At 37.1% G+C, this 23,944-nt stretch overlaps 1 protein-coding gene across 1 annotated transcript; it reads left to right on the plus strand.

Annotated features, from left to right (window-relative positions):
* The first annotated feature begins 275 nt into the window (after positions 1-275).
* LOC145774435 (uncharacterized) lies at positions 276-22,841 on the plus strand. The gene is made up of 14 exons (XM_082585685.1): positions 276-445; positions 1,279-1,359; positions 2,518-2,610; positions 3,364-3,466; positions 4,976-5,085; positions 7,854-7,999; positions 14,084-14,204; positions 16,931-17,065; positions 17,377-17,552; positions 18,596-18,700; positions 19,032-19,200; positions 19,873-20,023; positions 20,283-20,396; positions 21,064-22,841. Exons 1-14 carry the CDS (start codon positions 314-316, stop codon positions 21,147-21,149), a joined length of 1,722 nt encoding a protein of 573 aa, XP_082441811.1. The 5' UTR covers positions 276-313; the 3' UTR covers positions 21,150-22,841.
* The last annotated feature ends 1,103 nt before the right edge of the window (positions 22,842-23,944 follow it).

The following is a 23,944-nucleotide window of genomic DNA, read 5'->3' on the forward strand; positions in this document are numbered from 1 at the left end:
ATGTGTTTTTTTTTGCTAGATAAATTACATTTGGCCTACTTCCGTTTTGTGTTTTATTGTTGTGTTACGCCTAATTTTTTCATAAAATAGCTATTGCCGCATTACTTATTAGCATGAGTGAGTGAATTGATTCAAGCAAAAAGTTTGCTTGAATGAGGTTTTCAGTACCGGTACCAAAAAGCATTTTTATAAAACTTTTCATCAGTATTTTCGACATATCACGTACGCTAAAAATTAACGCTGCTTGTTTTGGTCTATATTTTTTTAGCGTTACATTAGATTTTGTTCAATTCAGTTTTACAAAATTTTGTCAATGGTCAAAGCAATGCAAAAACGCCTCATCAAAAGGATCCTGGAGCTGATAGGAGCGGTTGCGGTGGTTTATCTGATGTTGGAGATACTGGAATCACACACCGTCGATAGTGGGAATGAAAGAAGAGCAAGGGTATAAGAAATTTGATTTACTAAAGCTTTGTGATTAAAACCTGCTGTTAATGCATTGCTTTTGACCATACTAGTCAAAACAATAATTAACTCAACTAACAGTTCAAGTATTATTAAAGAAATTTTCATGCTAATTTCCAAAATAACTTTATTTTGTTTTTGCTCATTTGTATTTTTATTTCATCTGAAAGTCCTGCAAGTAGGCTCAAATCTATCGCAAATAAGACATCAATGGTTTTGTTGTCTTGCAAAAGCATTTTGAGGTAGGCCAACGATCTGAAATGTTACTTATAAGTGAGCCCAGTGATTATCAACTAGTGTTCTGCGGAGCACTGGTGTTCTGTGAAAGCTCATCAAGTGTTCTGCAAAAAAGTTATTAGTTTGACTGGTGTTCTATGAAACACCGATCGAAAATCGAATTCACAAGAGCTTCGCGTTTGTCATGCAATTTCTGACCGAATATCAACTTTGTGAACATCAACTTTGTAAATATCCAAACAGGCCCAGATATCGCACTGACAAAAACTAAACGTGAATGAATTGTTGTTGTGTTGTTTATTTTATTGCATCATTATAAAATTTCGTTTGGTGTTTTAATGATTTTATGATGATTTTAATGCATAAAGTGTTCCGTGACTCAAAAAAGGTTGAAAAACACTGAGCTAGCCAAATAAGGTAAGACCAGATTGACTTAAAAGTTATTGAGTATGCGTCAATGTGAATAGACACTGCCAATGCGGTTTTTGTTGTTTTAGCTTGATCATGATGGAATTAGCTGCTAGCACAGAGTCTTGGAAAATATCTGAAAAAACTATTTCAAAATTTTCGTTACAGAACGTGCAATATGACTTAAATGAAGGCGAGAAGGAAGACATTGCTGCTCCAGCACAAGAACTACAGAAGCTAAAAGAGCAAGTAAGACCAACTTTGTTTTATATCCAGTAAATTTTCTTTACAGTAATCAATGTAAAAAGAATCTTTTTTTAGTCTCACTTTAAGCACGTCATTGAATGTTTTGTCATCACACAGCCGCTTACTTTTGGCAGATGCCAAACCTAAGTTCCTCGAGGGGTTGATCAGACACATTTGTCCGCGGCCACGCAAGTTGTCATGGAGAAAAAAAGGGCTTGATTTTTTAGATTAATCGGCGCATTTTCAGCAGAGCGTGACCTCATTGAATACGATTGCTCCCTTGCAACATTTTTTTTTCTTTCCATCGAGAAAACACTGCGTCAAAATTTGTCAAAACCAATTGAATTGCGTCAAAATTTGATGTAATTTGGAAGCTTCATGTTTCTTGCTCATGAAGAAAGCGTTTACTTTACTTACCTCAGTTTTCAAGTTTTTATTTGGGACATTGTTTGAAGAAACGAATAAAATGTTTGTCGGATGAACTTATTTCTACAAGACGAGCTACAAAGTGCGTTTAATCAAATTTTGACACTTGCCGATTACTTTACCAAACTCGCTGTTCATACAGTGTGTGGGCTAAATTTGAATAAAAGCTTTTTCGAGATGATTTTTTTTGTCCTGTTTTGATTGGCGTGCTGATTTGGATCAGTTGATCCATTAACATCAGTTTACATTATCATTACCCATGGCTGGTCATTTTTTAGTATTTCAAGAATAATCGTATTTTTCAATTTACGCCGTTAATTGTGTCTATATTTGCGTATCAGAAAATCTTTTTTTTTGTATTATCTAATAACAAACCTTGCTTATTCTTGTAGTGCTGCTATCATATAACAATGTGCAGTAAACATCTTTTTTAATGGTTTTCTCTGAAAAGATAATGGTTATACTTTTTGCACATATTTGACATAGGTTGCCGCCTGCGCCATTTTCGTTATCTTGTTGATTAATTTTTTCAATCAATGAAATTAAATTTTATTTATAAACGTTAACTTTACTAAAAAATACATTTTGAAAAGTGGCTTAAGCATGAAATGCATCATGTAGTTGCTAATAAGTGCAAGTGCATTTCAACATCTGTTTCCACATAAAAAAAAAAGCAACGAGCGTGAAACTGTCCATTCCGTTTACTCTATTCTAACTAGAGGTATGCTTCTACAGATGCGATTAGTTCAAGAAGAACAAGAAAAAAGTAAGAATCTACAACAAAATGTGCAACAACCAATCATGGCTGACCAGAAAAAGGAGCAAAAAGTAAGTGAAAAGATACTATACGACTGTGAGCCAAGTGAACCAGTAAAGTTACCATGATCGCCAAACGGTAATATCTTTAAGTCATCAGGAAAACTAAATGGTACATCCAGTTGACCAACTGAAAATGTGCCGTGTGGGTGTGCATAGTTGAAATGAGTTGATATGTCAATATTTGGTGCTAAAAACTCGTTTAAACTTAATTAAAAAAGGGGATAATTTTTACATAAAGTGTTTCAATTTACGATATATGCTTGCGCAGAATATACACATACACTTACACATATATACACAGAACAGACAGGCCCGGATTTAGGGGGGGCAGAGGGGGCAGTTGCCCCGGGCCCCCCGACTTTTGAAGGGCCCCCCTATGTGGAAAAAATGTGATTTTGTGTTATTTTTTCTTTTTGGTCTTTAAAGTTTCTGCAAAATGCTGTGCAGTACTGGACTGATGCTACTGTAGACGTAGAGGTGGTTTTTCTCGCCGTAGGCGCGAAAAAAATTTTTGCACGGAGGCCCCTCGATCTAAAAGTGCCCCGGGCCCCCCATCAGCTAAATCCGGCCCTGAGAACAGATAGTTGTTTTTCAATGTTTGGCACGTCTACATGTAGGCTAATATTAATGACATATTCATTTCATGCTGATTCCTAATGCTGTTGCTCTAAACCTCACAAAAAGACTTTAAAACGACTGAACACCTGACTTGACTCGTAAGCAAACCATTATTTGACAATGCAATCTATTATTTTGCTTTAGGGTGGTGCTGAAGGCCAAGGTGATCGACCTAAACCGCCTGAAAAGTTTCAAGGGAAACCCAATAATCAAAATGTAAAGAAAGGTCCTATGGCAAATAAAGGAGGTAAGGTGTAAAGCCATCAAATATCTTTGCATAATGTGAAACAAACTGACGTTAAATGTCTCAAGTCTTGTTGTGAAATCGTTTGTTGCTTACGTCAGTTGTTTGCAAACTCTCCAAGATGTGGAATTGTCAGGGTTCAACTTTCTAAGCGGTTTTCTCAGACAGAAATTAACAAACTTGCTCTCAATCAATAAAATCGAAAAAGTAAGAGCTAAGGTGGCTTCTAGAAATAATATTTTACAGAAACTCGGAAACTCTGATTGGGGTGCCCTCCCTGACACAATACGGTCAACTGCTTTAGCCTTATGCTATTCGGTTGCAGAATATGTTTGCCCGGTGTGGGAACGCTCAGCACATGCCAAGAAAATTGACCCCATATTGAACCAAAGCTGCCGTCTAATTACAGGTTGTCTCAAACCAACCAACATCACGTCGCTGCATATTCTGTTTGGAATTGCTCCCCCCAACATCAGAAAACGCGTGACCAGCAGAAAGGAAAGATCTTGTCAGGACATAGATTTGAGACACCCACAGTATGGCCAAACTCCAGCACACAGGCGTCTGAAGTCAAGAAAAAGTTTTCTTGCTTCAGTTGTCCCATTAGATCAAGACGATGTCGCCGCCAATGTGCGGGTTCAACTATGGCAGGAGGGACTGGCAGCCGGACCGACATTGGCCAATATGGAGCTCACACCCATGGAGATCCTTCCTCCCGGAAAACGTGAACCGTGGAAGTATTGGCGATGCCTCAACCGCTTAAGAACTGGTATTGGCAGGTGTAAAACCTTGATGAGACACTGGGGGTATTCCATGGGGAACACAAGTTGCAAATGCGGACAGGAGCAAACGATGCAACATCTACTCGAATGCCCTGACCTAAAACCAAGGTGCTCTGCACAGGATTTGGCCGAGTTCAACGATAGAGCAAGAGCCTGCGTGATGCTCTGGGCTACGGCCGTGTGACACACGATGAAGAAGAAGAAGAATCAATAAAATCCTTTTAAAGCTATTTCTGCGCATTTTAATCTATCTGTCAAAACCGTGAAATCCAAAGTGCTGTTTGTTGAAACACGAGAACAGAAGACCGACAGTTTAACAAATTTACAAAGATTAATCTAAAGTAGACTACAGTTACATCTGATAATAACTTAGATTTGTGTGAATGGTAACAAAGTGTTTCAAGTGTGATGCTAAAATCACTTTCAGCAACAGAAAAATATCACACAATTTATGTCAACTTTGCCGTTACATGCACTACAATTTGACACCACATAAGCATATTCAGCTACTGTCCATGACAGCTGTAGCTTTATTGCAAAGCAAGCACTGATATTTTATCCAGTAAAAATATTCAATGATGCAAAGGAAGGTTAGTAGGATATTTGAAATGTATCGAAAGGAAATCTTTATACAACACAGACTGTAAACTAATGGTAAGCAACGCATTAATACTTGTAACCTACAGTGTGAAATAAATTCAAGTAATATTATAACACTAAGTTCTTGCAGGTGATGAGAACGATAAAATTAACATGGTTCCAGAAGTGAACATTCCTGGTCTGTCAGGAAAAAAATCACCCGATCTTGGAGTAAACACAGACTTTGGGAAGTTGGACATTGTGAGTAATAAGTTTTGTAGAAAAACTAACAAACGGTTTACCAGACTCTGTTCTTCCAACGACTGATATTTTGGATGGCACTTACCAAAACATAGGGAGCTTTTGGCTCGATGACCATACATGTCCTTTTGCTGGCTCACGTTGTCTGTTGTATTGCATGTATAGTAGCAGTGTGTGCAGTGCAGTGCAGTTTGTAATATGGGATCAAAATAAAACCTGCTGTTTTTACCGTCAGCACTGGGTAAAATCGAAATGTTGGTTTCGGCAGCGCTTTCTTAGCAGTGGGTCACTGCCCACTAGAGCAGGGGTCCGCAAATAGTGGGTCGCGACCCAAATTTGAGTCGCGAGACCACCCACAGTGGGTCGCAAAACGGTTTAAACTTACCATAAATATAACTTGTATTGCAAAAATAAATACAATCATATAGTCTTTGATGTGCTGAGTTTCGTACGATGTGGTAGGCTACAAGAAAATTTATACTTTCGATTGCAGTACAGTAGTTAAGCCCACGGTTTTATAGCCACCTTGAGGCAGGGCATGAAAACTCTCTCAGCTTATCTCCAGAACTGGCGACTGAAACTCAGCGAAACCAAAACATTGGCGGCAACTTTCCACCTACACAATCGGGGAGCTGATCGTGAGCTACAATGGAAAACTTCTGTCCTTCTGCCCCGAACCAAAATATCTTGGGGTGGTAGTATGACAGATCGTACACATACCGCCACCATTTGGTGTCACTGCGCAAGAAAATAACATCCCGCGCTGCACTACTCAAACGCCTGGCAGGCTCCAGCTGGGGAGCGAGGGCTGACACTTTGCGTATAGCAGCCTTAGCTCTTGTCTACTCTTCAGCAGAGTACTGTGCACCTGTTTGGTGCCGCAGTGCTCACTGCCATAACATCGACACTGCCATAAACAGCGCCCTGCGCACAATGACCGGATGCCTGCGTCCACACCATTGGACAATTTTTCCATTCTCGCTGGCATCCAACCTGCTGAGCTTCGTCGCAAAGAAGCCACTGTTTCTTGACCGACGGGCACTAGAGCCTAACCATCTTCTCCATCACAAGATCTCTGCTCTCCCAAACCAGCACCCCGTCGACTGAAATCAAGACACCCATTCGTGCCAGTCGCTCAACTTCTGATCAACGAAGCAGATGAACTTCATCTCTGCGGCTACTTGGGCGGACTATAAATGGAATTCTGAAGGGAAGTCAAGTACCACCAGACTCCATTCGTTCATCCCCAACGCCGACACATGCCCCATCGGCCTGACACTACAAAGACAAGCATGAGTGCGCCTCAACTGTCTTCGTACGGGCGTCGGGCTTTTCCGCTCAACCATATGCACCAATGGAGAATCGGCCTCTTCCTCCTCCTGTGATTGTGGTGCCGATGAGGAACAGACTGCAGACCACATCATCAATGATTGTACCATCTTCAAACCACCTAACGGAGTGGAAGGTCTGCGTGTCATGGATGATGAAACTAAAGACTGGCTGCTCTCTAGTAGCCTTCCAGTGTAGTCCGGGAACATCTTGAATCTGGGGCGGTAAAAGGATAGAGTAGACCCTCGGCCCAAGAGGCTTGCACGACGACGACGACAAAGCACACGGTTAATAGGTCCACCCGCTTATTAAGCCCAATTTGGTCCATTACGGAATTACTGAAGGTATAGGAGTGGTAGAAAATTATTTCCCGCTTAATAAGCCAAATTCGTCCTGTCCCGATGTGGCCTTAATAAGCGGGGACGACCGTATTGGAATTGATATTAATTTGCAAAGTGTTTTGGCATTCCGAAACGTTTGGGTCGCGAAGATTTCGAACGCTTGCTTTTTGGGTCGCACCAAAAAGTATTTGCGGACCCCTGCACTAGACGGCCACAAACGATCTAAAAATCATAATTTCTTATAATTGACCAATAACCTACAACCCATTTTTTCAAAATTAACTAATATTTTATAAAAGAGGTATTCCAACGTGGAGGAATTATCCTCTGGGGCAAAACTTTGAGTTTGGAAAGTTTGTATTCATGTAAGCAATCGTAGCCTAATTGAGTGAATTGTTTATCGTCAGTTTTTAGTGATGGCAGAGAAATTAGTTGTTATGGTTGGTCAAATTTCGGTTCTATTGAATACATTAATGTAAGCTCCATATTGCTTTCCCAAGCACTTTGCGGGCGCTCCACATCCGGCACTGAAGCAATAAACGACGAGGACTAAGTTGTTAAGTGAGGGGATTAGATGCGCTGCAATTTCTTCATGTTTTCTTGCTAATGAAGAAAAAACAAAGAAATATACTGGATATGGAAGACAGCATAGCCTACTTTGTGCCTATTTTAATATTCTTCCACGCGTCTATGATTTGTCATGGGAAAAAGATTTATAAGTTTTCCACTGACCGTTAAGTACCACTAAGGTTTTGTGGTTTCAGTAAATTCTTTTCATCATTCAAAAAAAGTAATCACCAATTATAAATAGTCTAAAAATGTTGTCAATTGTGAAGACGTTGGATTTTCCTCTTAATGTACTGTTTATAAATATTTCAGTAACTTAGCAGGCTATAAGATATTAAAGTGTTATTCTGTCAAAAAATGTCAAATGTAATCGAATGCGCTCTCCTCCCTCTGTTACAAAATCCTGCGTCCGACGCTGGAACGCACTTGACTTAACCTGCTAAAAATGTAGATTTTTTTCATATCGCACAGTAGCTTATTGGTATTATTTCGAAGAAAACAAATTTGTTTTATTAAAATTCTTTATTTCAGCCAATACCTTCGTTAAAATCAAATGGGTATGTCCTTCCCATGCTATACTTTGATATGGGGCCGAACAACCTTTTCCGGCTTTTCAGACAAGGTGCTGTTACAGCGTACGAGATGGGCAGAACAGCTGTGGTGCCTGTATTTCACAGGTAGGTGCATCTTTGCGCAGAAGAAGCGATCTATCTAATTGCTATCACAAGATTGAGTAGCCTGCTTGAGTAGCCTATACTTAGGCTACTATAGAATAGCAAGCATTGTGTTTCGCTAACTAACCATACCGGTGTAGCCTCCACGCTAGCCATTAAGACTATCCAATCAACAAACTGTTTTTTGAAAATCTGCTACGTACAAATAATATGCCATATCAAGTTTAATATGAACCAGGGCGAGCATCCGTTGAACAAAAAAAGTATCGTCGACAGAGAAATGTTTACCTGATGATGTAAAATTGTAAGGAATGTTTTGTTTTTTTTTTAAATTTCCTGGGCGGCTGTTTTGACTCTGGACCACACCATAAAAGAACTTATTTAAACTTAAGGCAAAGTTTCCTGCTGTCTTACTGGCTACGAAGCAGTTCATATCAAAATTTATATCAAGGTTCGGCATTTCTTGCTTGCCAAAGCAAAGGAACGAAGTTATTCGCCCAATTGTTTTACCCCAGCAATCAAAACCACTATTTTTACGTCACTAGACGTTGAAACCATATAAATTGACCACTTTTGTTTTCTGGATGAGGACATTTGATTGTCAATCGATTACTTCGAAGCTCGTGACAAAAGTCGGCGTGTATTTTGCAGTAATCAAAATTGGACTATCATTTCGATTTTGTTCTTGAAATCAATTTTTCCTTATGACTTCAAACAGATCATTCTCGATATCATCTGTATTTTTCTTTAAAATGCTTTGTAATAGTTTTAAAAATAGATCGGAAAGCTTGATAACCTATAGTTACTACTGATACAATCGAAGTTAACTTGAGATGAGCTCGTGTGGGTAGCTTTGTCGTGTAATAATATAAGGTCATCTTCTTGTTCGTTGTGAGATTTTTTGAATATTTCTGAACTGTAAGTCTTTTGTTTATTTACGTTTGGCTATAATTTTCACTGCCTTTTAACTTTATAAAAAAACGACTTTTTTAAATACTGTAGCCATTTTTTGTACATTGGCCTATTTGGCGCAATAGTCAAATGTCAAAGCACCATGGGGTAAAAACTTCTATGGGCATTCTGTGAAATACGAGGTGAGAGTATATTGAATGAAATAAAACGTTTCATGAACAAAAAATTTACCATTGAAAGGAAAGTATCTTCTACTAAACTTTTGCTTTCGCTCATTGTCGTTTATGCAGTTTGTAATGTTTAAAGCTTGGGATAATTTGTAATTTGTACGATGTTGTCATTCAACACATGAAACCGTTGATGTTGAATTGACGACATGCCAACCAGGGGCGGATCCAGAGGGGGGCGATTGGGGCGATCGCCCCCCCTAAAACCTAAGAAAGTAGCTTTATTCTTCATTTATATGTATACGATTTGGAAAACGACATATCGAAAGCAATGCTGAATAAGTCTTTCGCCATGTTCAAAGATTAGGTCAGGCTGGGGTAGGCTATAATAATAATAACATAGTCCTAGATAAGTTGATTGACAGAGCAGGTTATTGGCAACTTTGGCGGTCAGATGTGGAACTAAAACCATTCGAATTCTACCTTGAAATTGCATCTAGAAACAGCAAAGTTCAATTTTTTTCAATGAGATTTTAGCATCTTGTCACCTAACATCATTGCTACCGGTACCACGAAATTGCTCAAGTATCGACCCAATAGCATTGACAAAAGTCATTTGCAATGCCTACAACGGCTTGTTACGCCATATATAGTGTGGAATCAGCTCTATGTTCAGAGATCCAACTATGGAAGGAGAAGTGGGCAAATACAACTGTTCCAGCGACTGCTGCAGTCTTATCGATGACTGCGGAAGAAGCTTTACAACAGTGTGATGAAGATGTGTACACAATCGTACACTCTCTTCCAAAAATACTATTAACCTTGCCAGTCAGCGTAGCATCAGCCGAAAAAAGCTTTTCATCTCTTCGGTCGTTAAAAACGTGGCTGAGGAACAACATCGGCGAGGAAAGACTCAATGGATTGGCCTTACTATACCAGCATCGGGACATTTTAATTGACACGCAGACTCCGTGATAAATCGATTTGCCAACAGCAGAAACCGCAAACTTGACTTTGTGTTGTAGTCAAAGGTACGACACCTATCAGTATAACCCGTACCGGCAAAGTGGCTTTTTTATTTTCGTTTTATTTGTGAAGTCCACAGAAATGGTTGTTTCTATTATTGTTAGTTTCTTTCTTTGTCTGGTGCAGCGACCGTGCATGACACATTTTTAAGGAGGACTATATCCTTTGATCGTCATTTAACTATGTTTCACTGCCATTCTATAGTTTTAATGTACAAATTGTAGTGTTTTGCTGGTCCAAAATAAAAATTTACAATCGAAAGCTAGCCTATAATGGCTATAAAGCTAGCCTATTCTACGGGGGTGGAGGATCGACTCAGTGTTTTGACCTGGCCCCCACTTTTGTTGGTCATTAGGCTATGTTGAATGCATGCATAACCTTGCCTCATTGCTCTTTATAACAATTCAAAACTTGTCAGAGGAATAAAACCTCGAAGTTATGCAGTAAGTCTATAACAACCTCAATGCAGGCGCGGATTTATGGGGGGGGAGGCAGGGGGCCCGGCCTCTCCCCGAAATTTTGTGAAAAATTGTATGTTTCCGCATCAAATGGTTTGATATGCTTCTAAACAGCTGATATTAGTCCCTCGGCATCACAATTGATGAAAATGGTTGTTTTAATGTCTATTTTCTAGCATATCGTATATGTCGTAGTATCATTGTTCATATCTGTTTAGCTTTTTCTTTCTTTTTAATTGATTTTCAAATTTTCTGCCCCCCCCCCGAAAAAAACTCTTAGATTCGCGCCTGCCTCAATGTCTGTATCAATATTATCAGTGTTACACGTTGACGGCGTCAACTTTTTGTTGACGCTGAGGCTATAGCGCCGTCAATTTATTTTTTAGTTGACGGAAGTGATAGCGCCGTCAAACATATTGCCGATTTTAAGCGTCAAGCGCTATGCGTCATTTTTTGTTTTCATGGAAAATCTCGTTTCACAATAAGAGTTTCACAGTGTATTCTTGCCAGCGCGATTCATTCGAATTACCCAATTTCGTGTTGGTTGGAATAGCTACCTGGAATGCAAGCGGAAGAAGTTCGCCAAATGGTGATCACTCATATCGTGATCAGTATCGAGAACGAGGGATCAGAGAGAGAAAGAGAAAAATCAATGAATGTCATCGCGGTGGTTGATGATACGTTATTTCAAGAGCTCTATGCCCCTGAAAAGAGCGATGTTGGTGCAGTGGACCTCGTTAAAAGATTTATATATGCTAAGCCATCACAGCACGCTTGGAACAGTGATACCTTTCCGAGTAAACGTTTTCAAGACTTGTTTTTGAAATACAACACACCTATAGGCTACCATTCAGCGCTGCTGTGGAACGCATGTTTTCACTTGGAAAGGTCATTATGCGTCCCAAACGCAGCGGATTGTCAGACAAACGTTTTGAAATGCTTGTGTTTCTACAAGGAAATAACTAATAAGCTAAAGCAGGTAGTTACAATACAGTCTCAAAACATAAAACCTACTCTTTATTTATATAGCTATTGTTAGCCTAAACTTGGTTGAAATACTTCCGTTTTGTGAGACCCTGGCTAAAATAGCGTTAGAAATTAGCGCTGACGCCGTCAATTTTTTAGGCGATTCGTGCTGACGCCGTCAATTTATTTTATTGACGCGTACAACACTGAGTAGGCCTATATTATGCTGTGACATTGGGAAGACAGAATTACCTGTTATTATCTTTCCGTGGTCAATTTTTAAATTGCTATGAAACAATCAAGGTGAAACCTTCAGTCTCAACAATAAATGCGGCTAAATTGTTCAGGGTTCAAGTTCAACTTGACTTGGCAAGGGCACATCAGCTCTTCATCTCTCCCTTTGTTAAACAACAACATTGTTGAGGGTTTTTTAAATTATAGAATTTCTCATAATTTGTGTTCGAAATGCTCTCAGAACGCACTAAATTCAACCTAAATTTTCTAGGGGAGACCTCCGTCGTTGTTTGTGCCGGGCTGATCACTTACCTGAATGTCAACGACATCGCCCCCCCTAACGTTAATACCTGGATCCGCCCCTGATGCCAACAAGAACGATTGCCCAATGAAAAGATAATCACTACAGATGTCATTACCTATCATTTGTTTTGCTTCCTTGTGCCACCAATAAACAGAAATAAGTCTATTGCAAGACAACAGAATTATGTTGACGCTTTTAGGTTCAACATTGCAATGTTGTTGTTTCGCATGACGCTATAAGTCCAAGCAGTTTTCATTTAGCCAATCCATGAGGACGTTGATGCATTGGTGGGGTGTGAGGTATCCTCTTTGAAGCTTGGTTACTGGGCACTCCAATATCAGATGGTCTGTGGACTGAATTGAGTCGTTGCATTTTGGGCAGTTTGGTTGAATTGGCCCATAGGTAAAGGCAGGTAAATAAACAACGTACAGGAAACAAAAGATCACCAACGATGAAGTATTATCCAAATTTAATTCAAACAAAATTCCCTTACAAATAGTCAAAAGAAGAAAATTAAAGTATTTTGGACACACAATAAGGCAAAACTCGTTACAAAGATCATTAATAGAAGGGAAGATAAACGGTAAAAGAAGCAAAGGTAGACCAAGAATGATTTGGACATCAAACATCACTAAATGGACAAAATTAAGTTATGAAAATGCAGTACGAACAGCTCATGGTCGAGAGCAATGGCGCATTGTATCCAACCCTCAATACGAGGAAGGAACGTAATGATGATGATGACAGGGAAGCACAACTTACGCCATCTTGGTTCTGAGAGTAGGGTTTGTTAAGCAAAAGTGCTGCCACATCTTTTTTTGAAATTTTTATTTTTCAGGTTGCAGTCTAAGTGCTTTGAATAGCTTCCATTCTCAAATGCTGTTGCTGTGAGGAGTTGATGAATTGTAGTTGTGGAATTTTGTAATTTATCTATCAAACAAACATCGGTTTATATCTGAGAAAGTCATGAAAAGCATTATTCGTTGAAAACAACACCTGGTAACTCTTATATTTAACTCACCATACCCTGAGAAGGTAGCTTCGCATCGCATCCAGTACTTCTAGAAATCTTTGGGTAAAGGTTATCATTTGTTTGAGTTTGTTTTATTCTTATGCGGTTTGCGATGGACTATAATTTTCTGGTGGCTGTGTCAAAGCCTGGGAGAGCTTTTTTTATTCTTATGCGGTTTGCGATGGACTATAATTTTCTGGTGGCTGTGTCAAAGCCTGGGAGAGCTTTTTTTGGATCCGTGATTAAGTCTCCACCACGAGAAATTTTATTATTTCAGAAGTTCTGCTACTCCGTTGTAATATTAATTGAGGATGGGTTGGTTTTGTAGAAAGGGTGTCTTGATTTAAGTCGCATGGTTTTTCGTGCTTGGCTTATTTGTTGAACTAATGGACGATTTTCTCCTGAGTTGAGAATTTGTTGATGCGAGTGTAAAATTGCTGCCAGTCTTTGGATGTGTGGTGGAGGAATATTGCGCATTGTTGGTAACCATTTGTGTGGTACATTTCAATGTTCCAGCGCTCAGACGCATTGTGGTTCGTAACTGTGAGAAATGAGAAACACATGGCAGTCGTAAAGTATTAATATCGGACAAGTTTATTCACTGTACAAGCAAATGCATCAAGTTTGGAAAAAGTTTTGGAAAAACTTTTGGACAAGTTTTAAACGACAAACTTTTGAACAAGTTTTAAAACAAAATTGACTGGAACCCTTAACCGTCATGATAGTGTCTCATGACCAAGGGTCTTCATTCAGTTCTTCTAGCTTCGGTTTGGTTCTTCCCATTGAGTTCTTACAGCTTCAGTGTTCGCTAAAAAAGTGGATACCACATCAACATGGTCACTGCCTAGGATTTGTGCTGAAACGAGTCTAAAAGACTTTTTTTTTACGCAAATTATTGAATTAGAAAACGACAAATTCTATTCATTTTACATTGAGTTTAAGGCTGATTTCTATTTTTTTTATTAGTTTGAGTAAGCAGCCCAACTAAATCATCTTCGGCATCTACAGACATCCCAGAATGGGAGACAACGCAGAGAATCCATTCGTTCTCCCAATCTTTGATACAAACTACACTGTGGATTTAGTTTGGAAGCCAAGCGACACCATAGATTTGGGAATGCTAAAAAAAGTAAGTTGGTCATTATTACAACTTACAATCAGCAAAAATACTTAGCAATTTACCACTGGGTAAAATTAAAACTTTTTCGTTTATTTTAGCTTGGAAAGTCAGTGTTGATGACGTCACTAGTTTAAATTTAAAGTTTGTAAATAAGGTACAGTAGATCTCATTTATCAGGTAAACGCCTAAAAATCAGAAATCTTCATTTGCATTTTTTTTTTGTAGAGTGTAAAAAGCATTTTTAATGTCATTGTACAATAATTACATTAGGATTGACTGAAGAAACTTTCTACCGCTTCCACGTGATCTAAATCGTACCAATTTATATTTCACAGAATAAAATGTCAAGTAATTAATTTTCGAACGACTGTTTGCCTATTGTGGCCGGCCAGATGCTAAAGTTAATTGCATTGCCTTCCAAATATGCCTAACATCTACAAAATTACAAAGTATGCAAAGAGACTTTTTTGAAACACTAGACCAACGGTGGGCAAACTGCGGCTCGCGAGCCACATGCGGCTCGTCAACATAAATTTTGTGGCTCTTGTATTGAATCGTAATAGGTCTATTACAAAAAAATTAAGATTATACTTTATAAATATGTTATTTCGCGCTGTCAACTAAGCAAGCAAAATCGGTTGGTAAAAATTAAAATTTGTTACTAACACTTTCCTCAAAATCTAATTTGCACCCAATACAATACAAAGATCAAAAAGGAGTTTCTCTATTACTGTAGCCCATTGTTAAACAATGGAATTGTGACGATTGCGCCTCTCCTGGCACATTTTGCGTTCAGTCTGCAAAAATTGAAAGTTTCATAAAGTCGCTAAGCAGCGATTTGTTGAAGCTTAGAAATAGCACCAGAATTTATTTATTCATTTTTATAAGAATTTATAACTTTATAAAATCAAAATATCCTGCAACCTTGACAAACGAACGCTTGAAAGAATTAATTCGAACAGCATTAACAACTTATCGTCCAAATTTTCAGAGATTAGCGAGTCAAGTACAAAACTGATATGGATAAACAATCATTGTGTTTTATTGCTGTTTTGTTATTTTGTGTCAACCATGGCCACCTAAAGATACGGCCTGATTTGTCACATTTTGCAGAAATTTCCAGGTTTTTCTAACTTTGGGCGAACGCTTAAATAATTTTTTCTAAAAATTAGATTTTTACGCTTTCTTTAGTCTTTTCCCCAGATGACACAATAGGTTTTAACATCCTCACATGTTGAAAAACAAAGAAAAATTGATTTTGTAAATTTTAGTCAAACTGTTAATTTTCAATAACAGTCTGATTTTGCGTTTTTTAACTTACTTTTTCTCATTTGCTTCTGCTTCCCCAAGGCAACAAAAAAGATTTTTGTCATTAGGAAACCGCAAAAAGTAAAAACATCTCAAAAAATGTCAGTCAAGCACTAGCAGTAGCTGTAATCAAAATCTGCAAAATGTGACAAATCAGGCCGCATCTCCAGGTGGCCATGTGTCAACTGATTTTGCGGCTCGCCGGTGTTTATGGTTTATCCGCAAGCGGCTCTTTCTTTGAACAACTTTGCCCACCCCTGCACTAAACTTATATAAATGTTAAAGCCACATTACATCTTAATTTTGCCAATTGCTCAAGGGTGTACTTCCAGCAGGTCACAACTGAGTTATGCTAATATGTAAACTTACCAATCAAGTGCAAAACAATCTCAAGGAGTAAGCTTACCCGACATATGCTGACCGGCTAGGAAGTTTGCGTATTGTAATCGGATTATGAAGTTTGAACATTACCATCATTTGTGATCATTGTTCTCCTAAGACTTAAGACTATAAATTTAGCCTCCTGTTGTGATGAGAAGCATAGACTAAAAGTTTGTGAATAAAAAAGGTTTAAACTTGGATTAATTCTGTAAATTAACAGTTTCAGTCACTTCCTTTGATTCGAAAGTTAACAAGCTTTTTTCTTCATCTTTTTTACTCTAAAATGAGTTGAGTAAGCTGCAGCAGTTTTGACAAAATTGATAGTTTGTTGCTGCATCAAAGAATGATAAAAATTTTACACCACTTTATATCGTCAAATTTGTCAAAACAACTAACTCGTTTTCTAACCTCCAAGCTCTCATTCTTCTTTAATATAACCCATCAAATACTTTTAAGCAGAGCCGTTGAGAGGATAATTTGGGCCAGGTACCAATAAGATTTTCTACTCTCCAATCAAGACATTTCTTGTAAAAACTCACTATATTTAAAAAATATAGTGATTTTTTCAAGTTCTCAAACCTTTTGGAAAGGCTCCTGGCTCCTAAAATCATCTTGGATCCGGGTTCAAAAGTACCCCTGGGCCCCCCTGACAACGCTACTGCTTCTAAGTTTATGGAGAACTTCCAGTTAAAATCTGGTTTGAATAAAAAAAATGTTTTTACAAGAAAACAATAGAAGTTTAAGAATCGAAATTAGTTGTAAAACATTACAAGCTGCATTCAGAAATAGATTAGCCCACGATTCGCCCAAGTATTTCTATTCAAAAATTAAGCTGCTGGAAAACAAAAGAAACCCAAACAACTCATTCATATCAACAAAGTATTTGTTTAGAAAGGCTCAAAAACTTAAAAAAGCTTTGCAACTTTTACAAAAAAAAAGCGGCTACACCTTAACACTCAAAAGCTGTAGCCTATCCGCTTTTCTGCTTTTATTTAAAGCAACGAAAACTCAAACAAAAAAATACTTTAGTCTTGTTCTTATTTTAGGTTTTAAACGTTCTTTCGATGAAAGATTTTAAGAAAGATTGTTCCGGAAAATTGGATGCTGTTGTACAGTGCGGAGATGTTGATGTTAAGAGAATGGAGGGTATCAAACATTTCCAAAGAGCGGCAGGAATGAAGGTGAAATGTGGCGATAAATTAAAATTAAGCAGGATGACCTGGAAAACGCTGTGATTACCTGAACAAGAGATCTTTTAGATATTCTTGTGACTTTTATTGTGGCAATTCTTTTTTATGCAGTAGAACTTTGTTCTAAAATCTAAATGGTCTGCTACGTCCAGCAGAAAATTTCTGTGGTTTTTTTGCATTTTTTGTTTGTAGACTTTTCAACTTCCAATATATTATTAACTTATTTTTAACTTGCATTTTAATTTATTTTCTCTTTCATCCAATATATTAAAGTTGTTTATTTTTTTTAATTCGACTTTTAGGTGATGAAAGAGTTCAAAGTGTCTTCATATGAAGAGCTGGTTCCGAATAATCTAAAGTCTGGTATCATCGGTCCTCAAGAATATAAATGCCTTGGAATAATTTATGGAAAAAAATGCCTTCCAGACCAGGACAGATGGCTTGCAACGTTTTCCCGTATTTCCAAAAACTTTTGGAGGTAAGCAATTTTATTTTGCTTGGAGTGTATGTTATGGAATTCTAGGTGGGTTTTCTTTTTCGAAAGCGACAACAATAGAATTTAAACTGTGTAGCTTCAGAAGAGGTATCATTTTCTTCACATTTTTTTAAGACGCGGCTACTTTAATAATATTTGTGAAAATGATAATATATGCATGAAGAATAGTCTGAACTTTTAGATAACTGAAAGTGTAAAAATTTCAAAATAAATGTTATTGACTTTTGGTGTTGTTCTGAAATTCAAGTTTTGCTGATAATATAATATATGCATATATATGCAATATATAATATAATATACCCAATATACCCTGTTTGTTCTGGTGAAAAATTAAAGGTACAAACTTTTAATGTGTTAGATCAGTGTGAAATTAGTGTTAGAATCAAAAACACAAGGAAATAAAGACGTCACTTCAACTTCGTAAAATCCAGTCAGAATCACTGTAAAACTGTAGTTGAATCAATGTAAAACTTTCATGAAATCCAGACGTTGAATCAATGTAAAAAAGGACTAATTTGCTGGCTGGAAATAAATAGATTAACAGCCCATTCAATAAGGTCACGTTGACACCACGTGGGAACAAAATTTTAAATGTTGTCACGCTAGATCGCACGTGTTTTGTCAAAGCACGTGATAGAGAAGTAACTATGCCACGTTTGTTTTGAACGTGGCATTTAAGCAATAAAAAATCCGTTTCAACCTTGGAGTTCTGGTGACGTAGCAGGAACACGTTTGTGACGATATGAAGTTGAGCAAACAGTTTTTGTACTGTAATACTGCGCAGTAGGATTTTGCCATCGAATAAGTAGGATTTTGGTCAGGATGGAGTCTTGATTGATGAAAACAGTAACAAAACACTGCAAAGTTGTAAAGTACGTAGTATATACGATGTTCATTTGATGTTAAAAGACAGCAATTTTATTATTTGATAACATACAATTTTCTAACTTGTATGTACAATTGCTAATATTCTAAGTTGTATTTCATATGTTTGAATTTTGAAGATGGCTCTTTTTCTGTTTCAGACCTCTACCGATACGAAAGTTTGCCTTCAAATTTCTCACTGAAGTGATGGGAAGCAAGCCATTCATGGCTGTCCACTGGAGATATGAATCCGATTGGTTGGATATGTAGGTTGAAATTTTTGTAGACTGTGATGCAAACTATTGAGTTATCAATATTTTTAAAGTTTTGCTGGTATGCTACCGACAGTATTTAATGTTTAAAATGGAATGAGGTTCTTTCCCAAGCAAGCGTCTTTATACATTTAATTCAATACCTACAGTATTTAAATTCAACTTCTTGCGTCGATAACAGATTTAATAATAAATCTAACATCCACTGAAAAGCATTTGACCCTTTTTTTCAAAAGCTTTGTGTGAAATTAAGTTCATTTGAAAATCAGAACTAGACTACTCTGTAAGCAAGATAAGTTTCCATGATTTTTCAACTGCATCCCAGGTGTAAGCCAAGCAGACCAAAAGGAGCACGAGAACGAAACAAAGAAATTTGTCGCATCACTATGGGACTGTCATATGATGAAGAAGTCAGAAGATCGTTCATACAAAATATCAAAGATAAAATGGCGGATTACAGTCTAAAACAGATATATCTAGCTAGTCCTCCAAATGTAAGATAATTAATCTAATCAGGTTTATAGTTAGGTAAATAAATGGGGGCTGAAATTGCAGAGTTGTTTGATAGAATTAGAAATCGTATTTGAGCAAGTCAAAATTCTTCACTACTAATTTTAATTTAAAATAAAGCCAAACGAAAGCAAGGTGAAGTTTGCATCGTGAGAACAAAATTGAATTTAAAAAATTTGAGCTTTTTAAAGATTTGCTTCCCACAAGAAGTCAGTACTTCTTCGACCGTTTAAACATGGCGCAATGCTTTAGTTTATACTTTAGATTTTATTGCACTGTTAGAAATGGATAGAAACCAGGACAAACAAATTTTCAATAAAACAAAACTTTGTTTTTTTTCAGACGATTTTTTAAAAATATTTTGACCTTCTTTGAAAACCTTTGAAATTTTTTTTCATTTTAAAACTTAGATAATAACATAGAATCATATAAGAAAATTAATGCATTGCATAAAATACAGGCTGCTCACTTATTGTCGCCATGTAATATTTATTTTAAATACATGATATTGAAATGCTTCTAATTTCAACCCAAAATTCGGCCGTATCTGCACGAGACTTAATTGTGGTCTTCTGGGCTGTTATTCGTCTTCGTTTGTGCCGAGATTACGATAACGACCCACAGTGCATGTGCAATTAATATTTTTTTTCTCCCAGAACATCGACTTGATTCGGCTACTCAACGAAAGTTTTCCTGGGAACTTTTTCTACCTCGATGACGTCACAAAGTATGCAGAAAAAACTGAAGGAAAGGACTTTTTGACGAATAACTACAAAGCATCATTCGTGGAGCAAGAAATCTGTTTCAGTAAGATTGAAATTAGACGTTGCGTTTCCTTTTCACAAAGTCTTTTCTACATAGATTTAACGTCGTCAGGCGTTAAATCGATGCAAAAGGACTGAGTTGTTCACCTTTGTAGAAATTGTTATTTTGTCCTAGTTATTTCAATCAGTAAAAATTAATTAATTGAAAGCAGGGTAAAGCTATGAATTTTGTTTTTGTATGTCATGTTTTGTTTTTAAACAAGTATCAAATTTGTAGCAATTAAACTGCTTTCTGTTTTTAGGGTCAACCCTATTCTTGGGAGCAGCTTTGTCTTCATGGACTCAAACGGTGTTGACAGATCGTTTGTCTCGGGGCATAAAAAGGCATGATAGTGTATTGGAAGTTGTAGGAAAAGGTATGTCTTTATCTTGAAAAAATATGTCTTTAAAAAAAAATTAAATTAAGTTACCAGTATATCCTAAGTTTAATAACACAAAGTATGTTATGACATAATTTGTGTGTAGTCTGTAACCAAAACTTATATTTTAATTGTGTTAAACAATTGATGAACAACGGCAAATCCATAGTCGTATGTGATCTTAAAATCCCCCTTCGTGATAGCTCCAATGATTAAACATCTGACTCGGTAAGTAAAGAAAATGCAAGATGAAGCAACGGTGGTTCAGCTCTCGACGTGGAGTTTTGCAGAGCAATTGTTGACAACTTCCTTTTTAGCATCATCGAGTGGTGCAATAATTTGCAACAAAAACTTCAACTACGAATAGAAACAAAGTGATCCGTAAAGTTGTATCATGGGCCAATCCTATAGATGTTTGCTGGTACACCCCTTCATTTTCTTTGAATACGAATAGAAACTCTTGATTTCGAACAACCTGGCTCAGTGTTTAAAGTAAGAGAAACTACCAGAGTAGGTTCAAGCTCTGAAAGAAGAATTTTTTCGATGCAAAAAATATGTTAAGTCACCATAAACTATGAAAGCTTGAAACGTTTCAATAAGTAATATGCTTTGCACTTACTTAAAAGCTTGCAATTTAAAATGCATATTAATTCGATTTGTTTAGGTGCTCCCGGATTTCCCAAACTGGTTTTTCAATTTCCTGAAGGAAACTTTAATTTTGGTGGAATGATAAAAGGGAAGAAAGTATAGCGGAAGACGCGACGATTTGAAAATCCATTCTAAAGTGACATGATCTGAACAGAAAGCAGTTTTCCTTTATTTTTCAAATCCATCAATTTGTTGTCTTATGTTCTACTTGCAATAATGTTTACATTTTGCTCACATTCGTCTGTCCTTTCAGCTGATGAAATTCCGTTAACAATTCTTTTTATGAAAATAAGCGTACATCGAATCTTTATTCTATTACCACCTTCTAAAAGATTTATTTACAAAATCGCTAATAACAATTAATTAGTGCTTTGCAGTAAAATTTTATTAAAAACCTTCAAAGTGACGAAACCACATCAGGAATAAGTTAGAGATTCAAACTTCAATAATGCAGACGAGCAAATAAATGATTTCTCATAATGTAGTCGCGTGTCATAAAGCAACTTTTTTCTTTTGAATGAAACAATTTAGGCCTAGTATGATTTTTCATTTTTTAAAAAGAAGTCTGCACAATAGATCGACTGACTGGACTCTGCGTGAAGCTACATTACGCTTTGCAGTAACTACAAGTATTTTTATACAGATCATTCATTACTCTCAGAGCAAAGCGAAAATCTTTATTAAAAATTATTTTATCCAGTTGTAATCTACGTATATTTTGTTATGTGTTTTTAAAACTACTTTTTTCTTTCTTGTACAGAATTTTGCCTAAAATTTGTTTGTGGTTACTGGAAATAGCAGTTGTACCAATCAATAGTGTAGCTTAAAAAAAAACTTGCTTGACTATTAATTTACGGGTAGGGCTACATAGGCTACCTGCAAATTCAAGATCTCATGATGAGTAATATTTAATTGTTAATTCACAATTTAAGGGTATTGTAGCGTTTGCAAAGTCTACGTTTGGACTGACATTTGAGAAAAGTAATTCGTCTTGCAATGTTGCCTGAATTTTTTCGGCAACGTTTTTTTAACACCGAAAATAAAAAATCCAAATTAGTTAGCTGAAAACCACAGAATAAAACGGTTTCCTCTTAAACCTATTCTTTTAACATTTCCGATTCACAATAGTTAAGTTTTTGAACAAAGCTTATTTTGATAGAAAACCCTGGTATTGGTAACAGACAGCACTCAAATGCAAATCCAAAGAAATGCCCTAGTTTTCCAATATATTTTAATGCTTTGGAAATTTACATCAACATTTTACACTACAGTAGTATTGGTTTATTGAACTTTTGGATGATATTGTTTGTAAGACGTTCTGTCTGTCGTTTATAAAAAAATGTCTTTCGTGCTAACAGCAATGGATTAAAGACCATGTTTTCGGCTGCGTTTCAATGTGGGCTGAGTTGAAATCGTCTGTATTGTGAAGCGCTGGTAGCAACGCAAATATGTGATGAATGAGCTTTATACATAACTGCATCTTGTCATTCTTACAATATGTAAATGGAACGTGACTTTAAACTTTTAGATACCAACTATAGATGCTATGTTTTCTAACAAGAAAGTAATTAGTTATAGCTTTTTGAGTAGATCACGATCAGCTGATGTAAATGATATTGAAGAGAGCGCTTAGAAATACTGCCTCAAAGCCATCCAATGCTACCTTGATCGAGAAGGCCACAAAAGTGTTCAAAGCTTTCAGTGCTCTCACATGTCCGCCAAATTTTTGTTTTGTTATTTATTTTGTGATAACTTGTCGAGTGGTGTGTGAAAACAGAAATAAACCAGTTTGTGAAGTCAATAGAGGCCTATTGCATGCGGTTGAAAACGTGTTCTTTCAGTTTGAGCTCTTAAAAAACAATAGTCAAAATTGAAAACATGTCAAAATAAACCAAATTTAAAAACATCCCATTGTTGCCACTCTGTGGTACTTCAACGTCTTATAAACGTTGTTGGCGAAGAATAGCGCAGCAAAAAACACAGGGCCCAGCAGCGTGAATGCAGAACTCTGGCTTTTCAGAGATGCAAACCTGGTTCGACATCCGGCTTAAGATGTCTGTTCAGGCCCGTAGCCAGCCGGGGGCCAGGGAGGGCCTCGCCCCCCCTGGAAAAATCCCAACATTCTTGAGCAACAGCTGCAATTATAATGATTTTGCCCATTTTCCCGTTGCAGAGCTCCAACTGGCCCAATTAACTACAATTGTTTTGTTTAGTTAACAGCTATGATGATTAAACAATTTCGCCCCCCCCCCTAACTCCTCCTTTGGCTACCTCAACAGATTCAATTCAACCAAGGCCAACACGTGTTAGGTTGGTAAAAAAATTGTCAGAAACTGTGTAAAATAAAAATGTTTTGGGAAAGAATGATAACCTAACAAAGAGGGAATGGATTTCCAGCAGGCCTACAAACCGGTACAAATTAGGCTATACTTAATTCTTACCATTCTTAAATACTTACCATACTTAATTCATACTTAATTCATACCCATTACTTACCATACTTAATTCTAAGGGTCAGTGATAACCAATCTGTGCAGTGATAAACCAAATTTGTGCAGTTAAGCAGTGTTTATTTTTTTTCTTCAATCCAATCAGTGTAAATAAATTTTGTTTCTAGTTTTCTGATCTGTGAAGTGTTCAACCTTGCAGCAGATATTGCTACATTTGAATCTAGCACTGCCGTTTGTGAGTGTGGATTCTCAGTGTTAACAAGGGCTGACGCTGCCACTAGACGGAGCATGTTACAACCAAGACAGGCAAACTTAGTGCTTATGGCCTTTGAACATTCTGTATCGAAATCTATCGATTTAGACTTGTTTGTGAGACGGCTTGCATCCAAACATCCGCGACTGCAATTGCAATAGACTAGCTCACGGTTGTAGGCTATAGGCGGAATG

This window comes from Aplidium turbinatum, chromosome 7 (assembly GCF_918807975.1).
Source record: "Aplidium turbinatum chromosome 7, kaAplTurb1.1, whole genome shotgun sequence".
Lineage (NCBI taxonomy): Eukaryota > Metazoa > Chordata > Ascidiacea > Aplousobranchia > Polyclinidae > Aplidium > Aplidium turbinatum.

Coding starts and splice junctions, on each gene's coding strand:
- LOC145774435 (XM_082585685.1), top strand. CDS start 314: ATGGTCAAAGCAATGCAAAAACGCCTCATCAAAAGGATCCTGGAGCTG. Junction 2,611..3,363: donor ACCAGAAAAAGGAGCAAAAA/GTAAGTGAAAAG, acceptor ATTTTGCTTTAG/GGTGGTGCTGAAGGCCAAGG. Junction 20,397..21,063: donor ATTGGAAGTTGTAGGAAAAG/GTATGTCTTTAT, acceptor CGATTTGTTTAG/GTGCTCCCGGATTTCCCAAA.